Below are 13,095 nucleotides of genomic sequence, written 5' to 3' on the forward strand. Positions count from 1 at the left end.
TAAGGAATGCTACCTTTTGCACTTCCTAATATCACAGACCAAAACTATTTTTAGAGCTCCATTTTATCTGTTGAACACCATCTTAATATTTAACTGCAATGCAGAATTCTAGCTGAAATAGTGGGCTGGGTTGACAACAGTCTAGCACGGCTTATATAGAGCTGAGGAAGGCAGTGCCAACTTGAAAATCTGTTCATGATAGTTTGTGAAGATGCAATTCCAACTGGATACATAGGTGGCATAGCTCTTGCAATGGGGTTTGCAAAAAATTGCTTTGTATCTGGTTTTAGTTGAGCTGGTGGGTAGGTGCACTAGGTAATAAGAACCCCTCCAACAACTATGCTAACATCCTTTTGAGAACTTGAAAAAACTATGTGGCCACCAAAGGTTTTCAGCTGTTTTATATCCCCAGTGAGGCAATTTATATGTTGCTTGCGATAGGGCACAGATCCATGTACAAGTCTACCATGTGTGTGTTGCATCATACATGTGCCTGCTTCCCATGATACTTCCACTCATTTTTGAGGTGGAAGAATAATGAGAATAAGATCTAACCGTGAAGAAGTCACTGTACACATGACACCATAGATTGTGTGAATCAGCCCTTATTTTCAAGCAGATGTGACCGTTCATATCTGACAATGGAAGATACCTAACTGTACTATTGTACTGAACTATTGTACTGATAGTATCTCTGTCTCACCTGGATCTACAAACCAATAACACACAACCAGAAAGTTTTCCTTGAAGGTATTTCAGAGGTAAACCATCAGTGTTTCCAGTGTTGCTTAAATTCAGCAATTAAAGGATCGTTTTTTAAACTATGATTACACTCTCTAAATAACAACGACACACAATTCTGCTTTTTCTGAGTTTTTTAGTACTTTTTTCTGAACAACCACCACTCTTACTGGTTTTTAATATAACGATGAATGCTTAATTAGTCAGTAATGTGACTGGCTAATAACTGGCTTCACGCATTCCTCCATCGTTTTGGGTGAGAGCAGAAAAAGGTCTAATTATGATGGAATGATCTTCACAAAATATGTCCTTATTTGGTCAGTAGGCTTTGATCAGACAGCTTATAAAGTGGTCAAAGAGCACAAAATGTTAATTTCCTGCCTGAATATTTCCATACTGCTTGAAGGGTTGCTGTCCCACTTAACCAGCTGAGTTTGTTCAATACAAAGTATCATTTGAATCACGGAGTTGAATAAGAGAATGGTATCAAGGCTCCCCCCCCCCCCCGCCGATCTTCCACACATCAGTGACCCCTCTTCTTCCTTTTCCTCAGATCAGTGTATATAATATGTATAATGCTACAGCGTTACTGGGATACACCCAGAACAATGAGTACCATGTTGTTACATTCACAGAATGGTGCTTTCTAGCTTCAGCCCATTGCCCCCCCCCCCCCCAAGCTGCTCCTTAGGATTGGGGATCCATGCAGCAGAAAGGGAAAATTGGTAACAATTGGGGCATTCCCCTTTGCATGAGCAAATGCCACCTTTGGATCCAGGTCCCCTTTTTCTACATAAAGCAGTCCTGGATGCTGTAGCAGAAGTGGAGAAATTCTAAGATAGGTGTTTCAGGCCAGCGCATACTCTTTCTTCATCAGGGAATTGTAAATGTTTTTGCAGGGAGATGCACTTTCCTCTTCTCCAGACTTGCTGAACTAATGGGTGACAGCTGAAGCATCAACATAACTAGCATTCAGTTTGTTCTCAAAGCTGGTCTTAGTGTTCAGTATTTATGTAGATTTTAATGACAGTGCTTTTCATACAATGGTTGTGATTATTAAGATTGTCTGTATTTCTTTTTTGGTCCCTCAAATGTAGTTTTTCTTTGTTATAACAATGAGCAGGACAGTAATCAAGAAAGGGAGGAAAGCGTCCACTCAGTGCAACTTAGTGCATCATTTGACTTCACCCCCAAATTAAGATGTCAGAGTGAGATCACTTTGAATATTTTTAAAAATAGCCATGAAAGGTGTCTAAGGCATACTGCTAATTTTGTTTATTTGGAAAAAATGTATTGAAACTTTTCAGTGCTCACAGCTAACCGCTTCCTGGCTACTTCCTCAAAGAAACTTTACACAAAGACACTTACCGCTTTCCTCATTCATGTTATAATCAGCACTAGATATTAAAACCATGCATTGGTGGAAGAATTCTACACCATCACTGGGTGCCCTGTTGCTGTTTTGGGACTTGGCAAGGTACTCTCCACACAGTGTGGAAGAGTGCATGATAACTGGTGCTTAACATCACATTGGTTGGGTAGCACATCACCATACTCCAGCTGCAAAGAAGCAGATAAGATACTGTGCTACACTCCTAGTATTTCATCAGTGGCAAGATTGGGTGGAATAGTGGCTGAGATCCAGACTACATGACCGTTGTTAGTGATTTAAGATAAACACATTTCAGTTCATGTCAAGTAAGCAGCTGAACTTTTCATTTTAAATGCAGTCCAGCTTTAAATAATACATTAGCCTTTCCAAAACCTAATTTAATCATGCAGTTCCTATGTATTGCTTTTAAGCTAAAGATTCTAAAAATTCCATAAAACACCCAGAATCCTGAAATTCTGAAAAATGCTGATTATGTTGCTAAAAGTGACTACACTATTTTTTCCTTCAATTGCATTTTATATTTACATTCTGCTGCTTTGGTGAAACCTCGGAACATAAAGAAGGGCACACAATAGAAAAGGTCACGTTTATAGAAGCCACAGTAGGTAGAGAGGCCCATCTGTCATGGGGTCCTGTCTTGGATCAGGGGATTGGGCTGATCGATTAGGTCCTTCACAATCTTTAATTCTGTACTTAATTGTAAGATGGAGACATTGTGCAGAAATTTCAGACGAGTGTGTACATCTAAATTTAATTGTAAGGGAGCACTGAATAGCAATATTACTCATTCAAGTTACTGCATGGTCAGCAATATGTTAAAGAGCATAGGGAGATGAGCACTTAAAAATAGGATTTTCTGTTAGTATCCTGATTTTCTAAATCAGATTCCATGTTTGTGGTACCTGAGTTTGTGTACACATTTCCTTTTTTATTTTTGTTTTTATTTGGCATCACATGCACAGATAACGCATGTTCAACACTGTCACCTTTAACAATGACTGCTTGGGAGGAGAGGATTGTGTTGTTTTACACATGGACTGTGCCAACGTATTTCACAAGTGGGTGTTCTCTCGTATTTCCTTTTAGCCAGTTTTGCAGTCTTAAAATGGAAACTATATAATCTGGGTTGATACATGGTTTTAGGTCATTTTTAGCTTTTGGGTAAGCTACTTGTCAGTCTGCTCATCTGAGCACTAAATAATGTAACTAAAGCTCTAGAGGTGTGCCCTTTAAAGCACTAAGCACATTTCCTGTTTACCTAGTTGAGCTAAATCATTTTCCTGTTCTTTTCCAGTATTATCCAAGATAAATTTTGTGGTATCATAAACATTTCAGTAGAAGGGTTGCATGATGTCATGACTGAAGATACAGAAACGAGAACGTTCAAAGAGTAAGTGGAATACTTAGTTTGTATGTGTTTAGCGCATTTGTTACATTTCCAAAGTGATTATCTCAGCACAGTCTTATTTACAAAACTTAAGTTTGTCGATAGAGGGAAGAGGAAATGAGTATGTTTTGATGTTCTTCTGTACTTGCAAATTTACTAAAGTGTAGAATAACTGTGGCAGCTCTATACTACTGAAGTCTTAACAGAGCTTGGCTCGTAAAGGTAAGTAAGGTATCTTGCATGCAATTTTAAACTTGTGTTTAGAGTTGCACCAACAAATTCCTTATTTACTTGTGCAAACTTCTACATAGAGGAGCAGGGCCATTTAGTTTTGATCAACATGCATTTGCTTTTAAATCCTGTTTAAAATGATCAGGCCTCTCATCTGAATTGGAGAGTAGAAGGGAGACACTCCGGCTTCTGCCGTCAGCCAGGGGACCTAGGGTCACTGGGAGGCTGCACCCCTGGCTTTCCAAAATCAACATTAAGCCAACCTGGCCCATCCCATCAGCCAGAGAAGGAGTATTTGCAAGGAGCCCGCTTTCCCCTCCCTTCTAGAAAGAACACTCTGCTCCATCAGACAGTTGCTCTGGGACTGCAGAGGTGGTGGGCAAGAACGTTCTGGCCCCATCCATTGGCCAAAGGGACTGGAGCCACCAATTGCCTTTCAAGGAAGAACACCAACAGTGGAGCATCAGCCTGGTCCGAAGCACATTGAAATACCCACTTACAGTTTATTGCCTTGTTCTGGCCTTGAAAAACTGAACTCTTCTTTTTCTTTTCCACCCACTTCTCTTTCCTTATGTGTCGCATCATTTTTGTTTTGTAAGCCTGATGGCAGGGCCTGTCTCTCTTTTTTATTGCTGTGAGCTGCTTTAGGAGATAACTATTGTCTGAAAAGTGAGATAAAATGCAGTAAATAAAGAACTAATAAATAAAATAGCAATTACAGAAGACTTTAGCATATTGTAAGCACACATGAATCCACCCTTCACTTTTACTTAAAAGTACTGTTTTTCTGTGTTTCCTCTCACACTCACATCTTTTCACTAGTCCTCTTTTGTTGGGAGGCTTCTTATATTGCTGGAGAAACAATCTATGATGATTGCCTTGTGTGTCTGGTTCATTAATGCTGTGTTTACACAGTCAATTTATCATGCAATTACAACCCCAGAGATGGAGAACCAGAGCAATGATCAATGAGGCTTATAGTAGCACACTCAGTGGGCCAGTTCGCTCATTACAATAAGCCACCCTGAAAATAAGCTATGGTGGGTTGGTTGTTCACTCGCTAACCCACATTACTCCTAACACACAATCAGGCACTTTGTGGCTTGCCATGGCTTCTTTCCCCCTTAGTTCTTCTGCCCGCTCATGGCATGCCTTTGCAGCACAACCTCAGCAGCCTATTCTGCTACTCTGCTAATGAGCCTAAATGTGCTCATTAGCAGAGCAGAGTTTATTTTGTAGGGTTTTTTTCCGCCTTTGGGGTGGTTTGTGCATATTTAACGTTATTTTTTCCACCTTTGGGGAGATTTGCACAAATTTAACTTTTTTTTTTTTTAACTTTCAGGAAGATTTTTTCAAATCCGCTAAAACGCAGTAACCACTGCACATAAGAAGTTACTGCACTTCAGCGAATCTGTGCACATCTCCCCGAAAGTTAAAAAAAATTAAGTTAAATTTGCACAAATTTCCCCGAAAGTCGGGGGGGGGGGAAGGTGTTGCTATCTACGGAGGCGACTCAGTGGAGGAGTAAATTGACTAGTGTAATTTCAAGATTTAATAGAGAGGGGATGTTGTTAGCGAGATCACAAGGAGTGACCGGGTTTTTTGCTGCTCTTGCCAGGCAGCTCTGTAGCCCTTTCCAACAAGCTACATGCAAGCCATCATTCTGGGTTCGCATGACATGACAAGCCACTCTGAAAACAAGTCACCTTGAACAATCCAACAACAAACCATGGGTTCTTAGGGTGACTTGTGCATGGCAGAGGAAACTGCGCATGTTTGGCTGTCACAACAAGCCACCCTGAAATAAACAAGCCTGACAATGCTCCATGGGTAGCTGTATCATGTGAACCAGGTCTTCTGCCCTAGTTTCCTGGATTTGTTACCTTTATATTCAAGGTATCAATCTTGTTGCATGCATGCAAAAGATTTTGGACTGAGTTTATAAGTGGAATAAATAGAGAGCAAGAATTAGGATTGGGTGGGGAGAAAAAGGGAGGGGCAAAGGATTCTTCCTCATGTTCACCCCCTCCCCACTCTTCTTGTATTTCTTCATTTGAGAATAACACTTAAGTGTTGCTCTTGATTTTGTGCCCCTGTTGTGAGGCTTTTCACTCTGCATATGTCTGGAAACTATAGAGCTACTGTAATTTTACATATCTGACCCCAAACTCAAAAGATAGCATGAAATTGCATTCGTGACCTTATGCTCCAAGTACACGATTCCTTCAGTACAACGTATCTCTGCCATGATACAGCAAGCATATTTGACCAATTTGTTTTTGTACTAATTGAAAGCATTTGTATTTTACCGATTTAGTTGCATGCTGATGTCTATTTCTGAGGAGCCCAAAGTGACAGAAGAAGAAGAGCCTCCCACAGAGCAGGACAAAAGGAAAAAGATGGTATGTGTCCAACTCTTCAAAGCATCAAAGGATACAGTTTGGCAAGCTGTAGACTGTTTGTTGCTCTTTTTGCGGTCATATGCATTGTTCTTGAAACATTCAGCTCCAACACGAATAGCAGAAAAAACAGTGAAGGCAGAATTGTGATATGAATATGTCTGGATTCTAAAGAAGACAAGAAGAACCATATTTAGCCCAAAAAAGTATAATAAGCTATTATCTTCGTATAGAAGTTAGAAAATAAGTGTAGGGTAATCATAGCCACTTGAAACATAGTCTGAGGATTCCCTAAAACCCAGGCCAGGCTCCAAAGAACTAACAGACTGCTGTGCCATATTGCAAACTGTTTCTGAAAGGCCTCTTGGTTTCAAAAGCAGTTTACTGGCTGGGTGTAGAGCTATCATTTGAGAAACATAACCCAAAAGCTCCCTTGGGCATGAGGAGATAGAGCAAAGGGCTGTATGTGCCCGGTCTCGGAAGCTAAGCAGGGTCAGCCCTGGTTAGTACTTGGATGGGAGAACGCTTGGGAATTAGGCTTCCTGCATTGAGCAGAGAGTTGGACCCAATGGTCTTGTAGGCCCCTTCCAACCCTATGATTCCTTCAACTACAGTTGTGCAGTTATTTTGATCCTGGACACAGCTCATGGTTCCATCCTGCCCACTCACTAGGATTAGAAGGAGTGACTCTTCTCTGTGCCCTATCTAGGGTGGAAGCACATTTCATTAGAGCAAGAGAGATGGCCTTGGTGACTGCACCCAGATTTTGGAACACATTGTCCTGTGAATTGCAGCTGGGCTCCCCCCTCCATGTTTTGGTGGGCATGGTAAATGTTGGCACCAACACTACTGGGAATTGAATACTGGCCTAGAAACCATATGGATGGTTTTGTGGCATCACTAGGCAATAAAACTAAGCAGTTTATCCTGTTACTTCTAAAAGTGTTCTACTGTTAGTACTATTCTCAAGTGGTTTTGGTGTTCCTCAGTAACTAACAAATTCAGACTTTTCCTCTCAACACAACTCTCTCATGCACACACTGAAACCCATAGCGTTTCTAGTTGGCCCTGCATGTTAAACTAGTTATGTTCCTGAAAATGCAGCTTTGGAGGTCCTGGACTTTAATGTCCAGCTTAACTTACATTTATCCTTCAGGAGCTTATGCATAGTGCTTTACAGTGTTACTGCATATAGAAACTAATGAATCCAAGGCACTATTTTAGGAATCCATATTTAAACACTGTCACGCTTCAGTGAAGTACGTATAGTTGCTCTAGATTCCGTAATCACCCAGTGAGTCACAGATGTCAATATTATAATTAAATAAGATATAGTGATTAAAAGAGTAAATGGAATCTAGGAAGCTTTATTATTTTGTTCTTAAGATGACTCACAAGACAAATCTTGTCCTTGATCTGTGGTTGACAGAGATTTACAGTGGAATTCTAGGCATCTTTACTCGGAAGTAAGTCCCATTAAATTCAATGGAGCTTGCTCCCAAGTGCATAGAATTGCAGCCTCAGAATTCGAAAGGTTTTAACTTCAAATATTACAAGCTTTATAGCTTTATAAAGCAGTGTAGTAGTAGAACATTTGGGAAAATAAAGACATGGAAACTTTAGTTAAGGAAAATAGAAACATTAAAAATATAGACATAGAGGAATGAAAGCCATCTTTTTGTAGAGGACAGAATTAAGGGAGGGGGAGGATATTTATTCTGTGTGAATAATAAGAAATGTAGATTAATTTCCAAGCTGGCTAATAGAATCGTTTTTTCTACTTATCAAGAACCCTAAGAAGGTCGGAGAAGCAAAATTACTTTAAGTTAATTATTTGTTTACAAACATTTCAAATTCCAGTATCACAATGGCTTAAGTCCTATGTGCCAGAATAGATAGTGACCTGGTACACATGTCACAACCCATCCCTGGGTTGTGTAGTGTGACATCTGAAAGCAGAATTGTGGGTTGTTGAGGGAGAAGACCCCCAAATTTGTAAGCCAAGAACAAACCATAGGCTATGGGTCTGGGTTGTTCCTCCCCCTAACAACCCACAATTCTGCATTCAGACATCATGCTAAGCAACCCAGGGACAGAGGTGGGAGCCAGCATGCTCTCTTGTTCCTGCTCGTTCATGACTATCTATGTATTAAACCATGGTTGGAGAACCTATTTCAGCCCAAAGGCTAAATTCAATTTCATAGAATCCCTGAGGGGCCACATTCCGCTGGTGGGTGAGACTGTAGCCAAAGGCAGTGGGGCCAAAGGCAAAAGCGGTGGGGTCAAAAATACCAAGATGTTGCAACTTAAAGCTCTCCCTGCCAGTAACTCAGCTTTAGGAGAGGCATGTCAACGTTTTGGAATGGAAGAAAAACTACACAAAAGCTGGGAAACCATCGAGCGATCAGTGATAGGGGGAAAGGAGGTGAGGCCAAGGGAAGGGTGTGTGGTGGGCACCTGGGAAACCCCAGGAGGGCCAGATTTGGCCCCTAGGCTTAATGTTGCCCACCCCTGGATTAACAATCCATGGGTAGTCATGATGTATGAACCAGGTCACTCTGTTTGCATAGGTCATGGGCCCCTAACACGACACCCACAGGGACATCCAATGGCACTCTCCACCCCCTACCCCTTCAGAATTTTATTTTTAATGAAAGCCTTGAAAACCATTGGGGCACCAGGTTCTCCTGCCTGTTCCTGAACCTGCTGCTGATCAACTGTTTTTTGAGCAGGAAGAGAAGCTTCTTCTGCCCACACAGACCTTTCTTCTGTAATCTCTCTCTCCCCACTCCCAGCCTCTACTCTCGCTATTTCTTTCCCCCAACCCCTTTCCTCACTAATTCTCTCCCTTCCCTTCCCTTCCCTTCCCTTCCCTTCCCTTCCCTTCCCTTCCCTTCCCTTCCCTTCCCCTCCCCTGTCCTTTCTCTTTCTCTCACTTTCTAGCCCATAGCCTTGCTCTCTCTCCCACTCACCTCTTCGTCTCACTGTTTCTCTCTCCTTGCAGCTTCTAGCCTCATTATTTCTCCCCCTTCTCTTACCTCACTGTTTCTCCCCCTTCTAGCCCCTAGCTTTGCTGCTTTTCTCTTCCTTCCTAGTACCTTCTGTCATACTTCTCTCTCTCTCTCTCTCTCTCTCTCACACACACACACACACACACACACACACAACACACACACACACTCATCCTCTCACTCACACTCTCACACATATGCACACAGCACCTTCCCGAGCAGGGTCTCTGATGGCAGAAGAGGAGGTGGGAGTGCCAGGTGGGGAACCGAGCCTTGGGTCAAGGTAGGGAAAACTTTCTCTTCCTTTTGGGGGTGGGGAAAGGTTGTGTGTGTGTGTGTGTGTGTGTGTGTGTGTGTGTAGGATGAGTAGAGCAATCCTATTGTCACATTTCCCTTTGCCCCTGCTGTAAAACTTCAAAAGCCAAATCAAAATACAGACAAGAGACTTCAGTTCCAAGGCTTTTTAATCCACTTAATTCAATGGGTCATTCAGATGCTAATTGTCAGTGACCCACAGTCTACAAAGGAAATACCTTCAGGGAGTTCAAAGGAAAATTACGAAAGTTGCCCACTGTTTGAGGAACAGGGGAGCTTGCTGTCCTAACTTAAGGGGTGGGGAGATCTGCCTCTGTCTCGTGAGGACTCTAAGCGCAGCTGTTCCCACCAGGCCAATCGGGCAGATTGCCTAAGCTCCGCCCCTGCCATTTCTCTCGTCTCTGCGTCTAGCGTCTAAGAATTCAGGCTCTACCAGCCCCTCTTCTCCCTGTTCACTGTCTCTCACAGGGATGGGTGAAGAGGGGCCCTCTCCATCCAGCTGTGCCTTTGAAGCTTGAGGAGTAGGCCTATCCATCTCTCTCCAGGCCTGGGAAATTTCCTCCCCCACATTTTGTGGTTCCTGTTCAGACTCTGAGCTACTCTGCCAATCGCTGCCCTCAGGGGCAACCCTGACACCTATGCAGGCTTACTCAGAAGTAATTCCCACTGAGTTCCATGTAAGCATGCCTAGGATTGCAACCTTAAATTGGTATTTGGTTGTGCTTCTGTGGAGTCAAATATGTGGATTGGCTTTGGAGTCCAGTCCCTTCCTCTGCGTGTACTCAGTTTCTTCAGTGAATCACTTGTCTTTTGACTAGCCAGGTGTCAAGGGCTCCTTGGAGGCCTCTCTCAGTCTAATCCAGTAGCCAAGTCCAGACACAGACAAAGGGATTCCTTTCAAAGCTTTATTCTTCTTTTACAACTTAACAACTATGCCATTTGCAACTAGATCTGAGCAGCACAGTACCTATGCCCTAAGTTGGAACAGTTGGTCCCCGTTTGAAAGGGAATTACTGGCAGACCCCTGAACTTAAGGACTAGGGAGAGTCCCTCCCCTTTTCCCTTGGATCCTCTGGGCACAGCCGTTGTTTGCACGCCAACCGGGCACTACGCCTCCTTTCCACGCCCTCCATCTGGTGCCGCTCTCTGCGTCTGCGTCGCGCGTCCACCAAGTCTGCTATCCGCGCTCCGTTACTCCCTGGACTGCTATCTAAGCTAAGAATGTTGGTGGGAGGACTCTCCGTCAGGTGTTGGCCCTGGGAAAGAGGAGCGTGCTCCCCTCCCAGAAGCGACTGCTCTTCCTCAGAATCAGAACTACTCTGGGATTCTATGGGCTCAATGTCCACCCTGACACCAGGTCCCCACAGCAGCCATTCTGTGACTAGCCGCATCCTCCATGGGAGCAGTTTTGTAGTGGTGCCCACAGCAGTTTCTTAAATTCCCAGATGTGCCCATGGGTCCAAAAGGCTGCCAATCCCTGGCATAGATAGAACTCATATATGTAAAGGCTTCTCCATTTGCTACGGTGTTGCACACCCATTGCATTGAACAGGGAGCCCCCAGTCTTGCCAGATGCTCTGTCTATATAACTGAATTTCTGAAGAGTTTTGAAGAGGGACCATATAGCTGTAGACCTATAATATGATGTTATACATCTCTCAATACCGATGGTATCAACGTAATGTAGTTTGGCATAGAATTGCAGCTTTAAATGATGAACTGTAGTAGGGCCTCATGCAGATATCAGTCTGAAGAGGAGTTGGGGTTGAAATGGTAGCTTAGTTCCAGTGGAAGGATTTTACTGAAACGCAAACAACCCTTCATGAAAGAAATAAGCTGCAACATATTAAAAATTGATACTAATACACTTTTACATATCCATTTCAATTACAGTGCAGGTGTGCCATGTTGCTGTGAGAAGTTACTGCTAAGCAATGATGCTGATGAAAATGTCAGTGTGCATTAACCTGAAATGTATATTTGATCACGTGCTGCCACTGGCTCATACAGTGTAGGGAACTCTGAAACGAAAATGACTGACTTGTGAAATACATCACCTTTGTTGAACTTCGACTGTGGCAGTTTAAAGTTTGGTAAAGAATGACTCCTACTGGCTAAGTGAAGAACTGTCACAAATCATGAGAAGGAGAAGGATCCTGAGTTTTTTTGTTGTTGTAAAAAAATCGCTTTTTCTTTTTTACATTAGTGGATTTAGTGACTGCTATCCCAGTTGAAGTCCAAGTGTTCCTTTGATTTTTGAGAGCTTCCAGAGCCTTTCTTGTTGACTCTGGTTACTTTGAGTGACTTTGTATGTGATTAGAATTGAGCTTTAATCTGATTGGCAGTCCCAGCCAAAATTCTGGAGCCATTTTAGCACTAAAATCATAAATCATGAAAAAATGTCTTCATACAGACAAAAAGAAATGTGCTTTTGTGAATGTATATTTATTGTTAGCTGTGCAATGTCTATCCTACCACCTTTGATCTAGAAGGAGATTAATTTAACAAAACATAGAAGGATAAATTTTTATATCCATGTGCATAGAAAAGCCGCCTGCTACTGAAGTGATCTCTAAGTGGGTGGATTGAGATGACAAGGAGCCATACAGTGACTTTAAAAATTTACTGAGTTGCACGTACAACCAAAGGAACGAGAGGCCATCTGCAGCCTCTGATCCATCCGTAGGAGAAGGCTATCAATGGCTACTAGGCTTGATGGCTATGTGCCACCTCCAGTACCATAGGCGGTATGCCTGTGTACACCAGTTGCTGTGGAACATGGGTGGGAGGGTGCTGTTGCACTTGTGTCCTGCTTGTGGTTTCCTGGTCAACAGCTGGCTGACCACTGTGTGAACAGAATGTTGGACTGGGCGGACCCTTGGTCTAATCCAGCATGGCTCTTCATATGTTCTTATGGTCATCCAGTGAAGCCCTGTGTTACTCCCCCTCCATAGCTGTTCCAAAAACACCAGGGAAAGGCTTAGCCATGTTGTGGAAAGCTACGGAATTGCAGGTTCTCCCGATGATAAGCTGTTAAGGGGCTATTGCATAACTCCCAGTCGCCTGAATAATCGTTTGTAGAGAGGTAGCAGCAGTCACATGCGATCTATATCATGAAGTTTCAGTCTTACATTCCTTGTATTCTCACAGTAGAAAAACTAATAATCTTGCCTTTTAGAAACCAATTATAAATTTTGACTACCTTATTATTTTTAACCTTTATGTTTGATATAAAATGCTTTTAAAATACTTTAATGTGTTGACTACTAATGGGTACTTTAGTCTTTGCAGCATCTAATAATTCTACATAGTGAATAGTACTACATAGTTGTATTTTTTGTTTTTAAGAAATAAAATACATTTTTTCATTCTGCATAGTAATTCACTCTAATGGAATATTATGCTAATGAGTGAAAGAATTTGTCTCTTTGAAGTAATTGATTTCAGAGAGTATAATTAGGTTACTTCTCACAGTTTATTGACATGAGATCAACTAAAATAGGTTTCTGTTTCATCAAGCATGAAATCTAATGTAATTGACATCATATTTTACTTAGGTTTCTGACATTTTCTGTACATTCTTTGGTGTGTGAATTAAATACAATTGTAGTTATAACA

At 42.1% G+C, this 13,095-nt stretch overlaps 1 protein-coding gene across 6 annotated transcripts in view; it reads left to right on the top strand.

Moving 5' to 3' along the window:
* IPO11 (importin 11) overlaps window positions 1-13,095 on the top strand; it is a 149,337-nt gene that overhangs the window by 89,509 nt on the left and 46,733 nt on the right. For 3 of the 6 annotated variants that reach the window (XM_084833303.1, XM_084833304.1, XM_084833305.1), the window contains exons 28-29: window positions 3,429-3,524; window positions 6,070-6,154. In XM_084833303.1, the coding sequence (XP_084689429.1) occupies window positions 3,429-3,524; window positions 6,070-6,154 (181 nt within the window). Of the gene's footprint in view, window positions 1-3,096; window positions 3,128-3,428; window positions 3,525-6,069; window positions 6,155-9,369; window positions 9,409-11,370; window position 13,095 lie in introns of those variants that run through there. The other 3 variants (XM_084833306.1, XM_084833307.1, XM_084833309.1) reach the window with 3 other exon arrangements.

Source organism: Heloderma suspectum, chromosome 2, assembly GCF_057233095.1.
Source record: "Heloderma suspectum isolate Gila_16-S chromosome 2, 16-S_ref, whole genome shotgun sequence".
Classification (NCBI taxonomy): Eukaryota; Metazoa; Chordata; class Lepidosauria; order Squamata; family Helodermatidae; genus Heloderma; species Heloderma suspectum.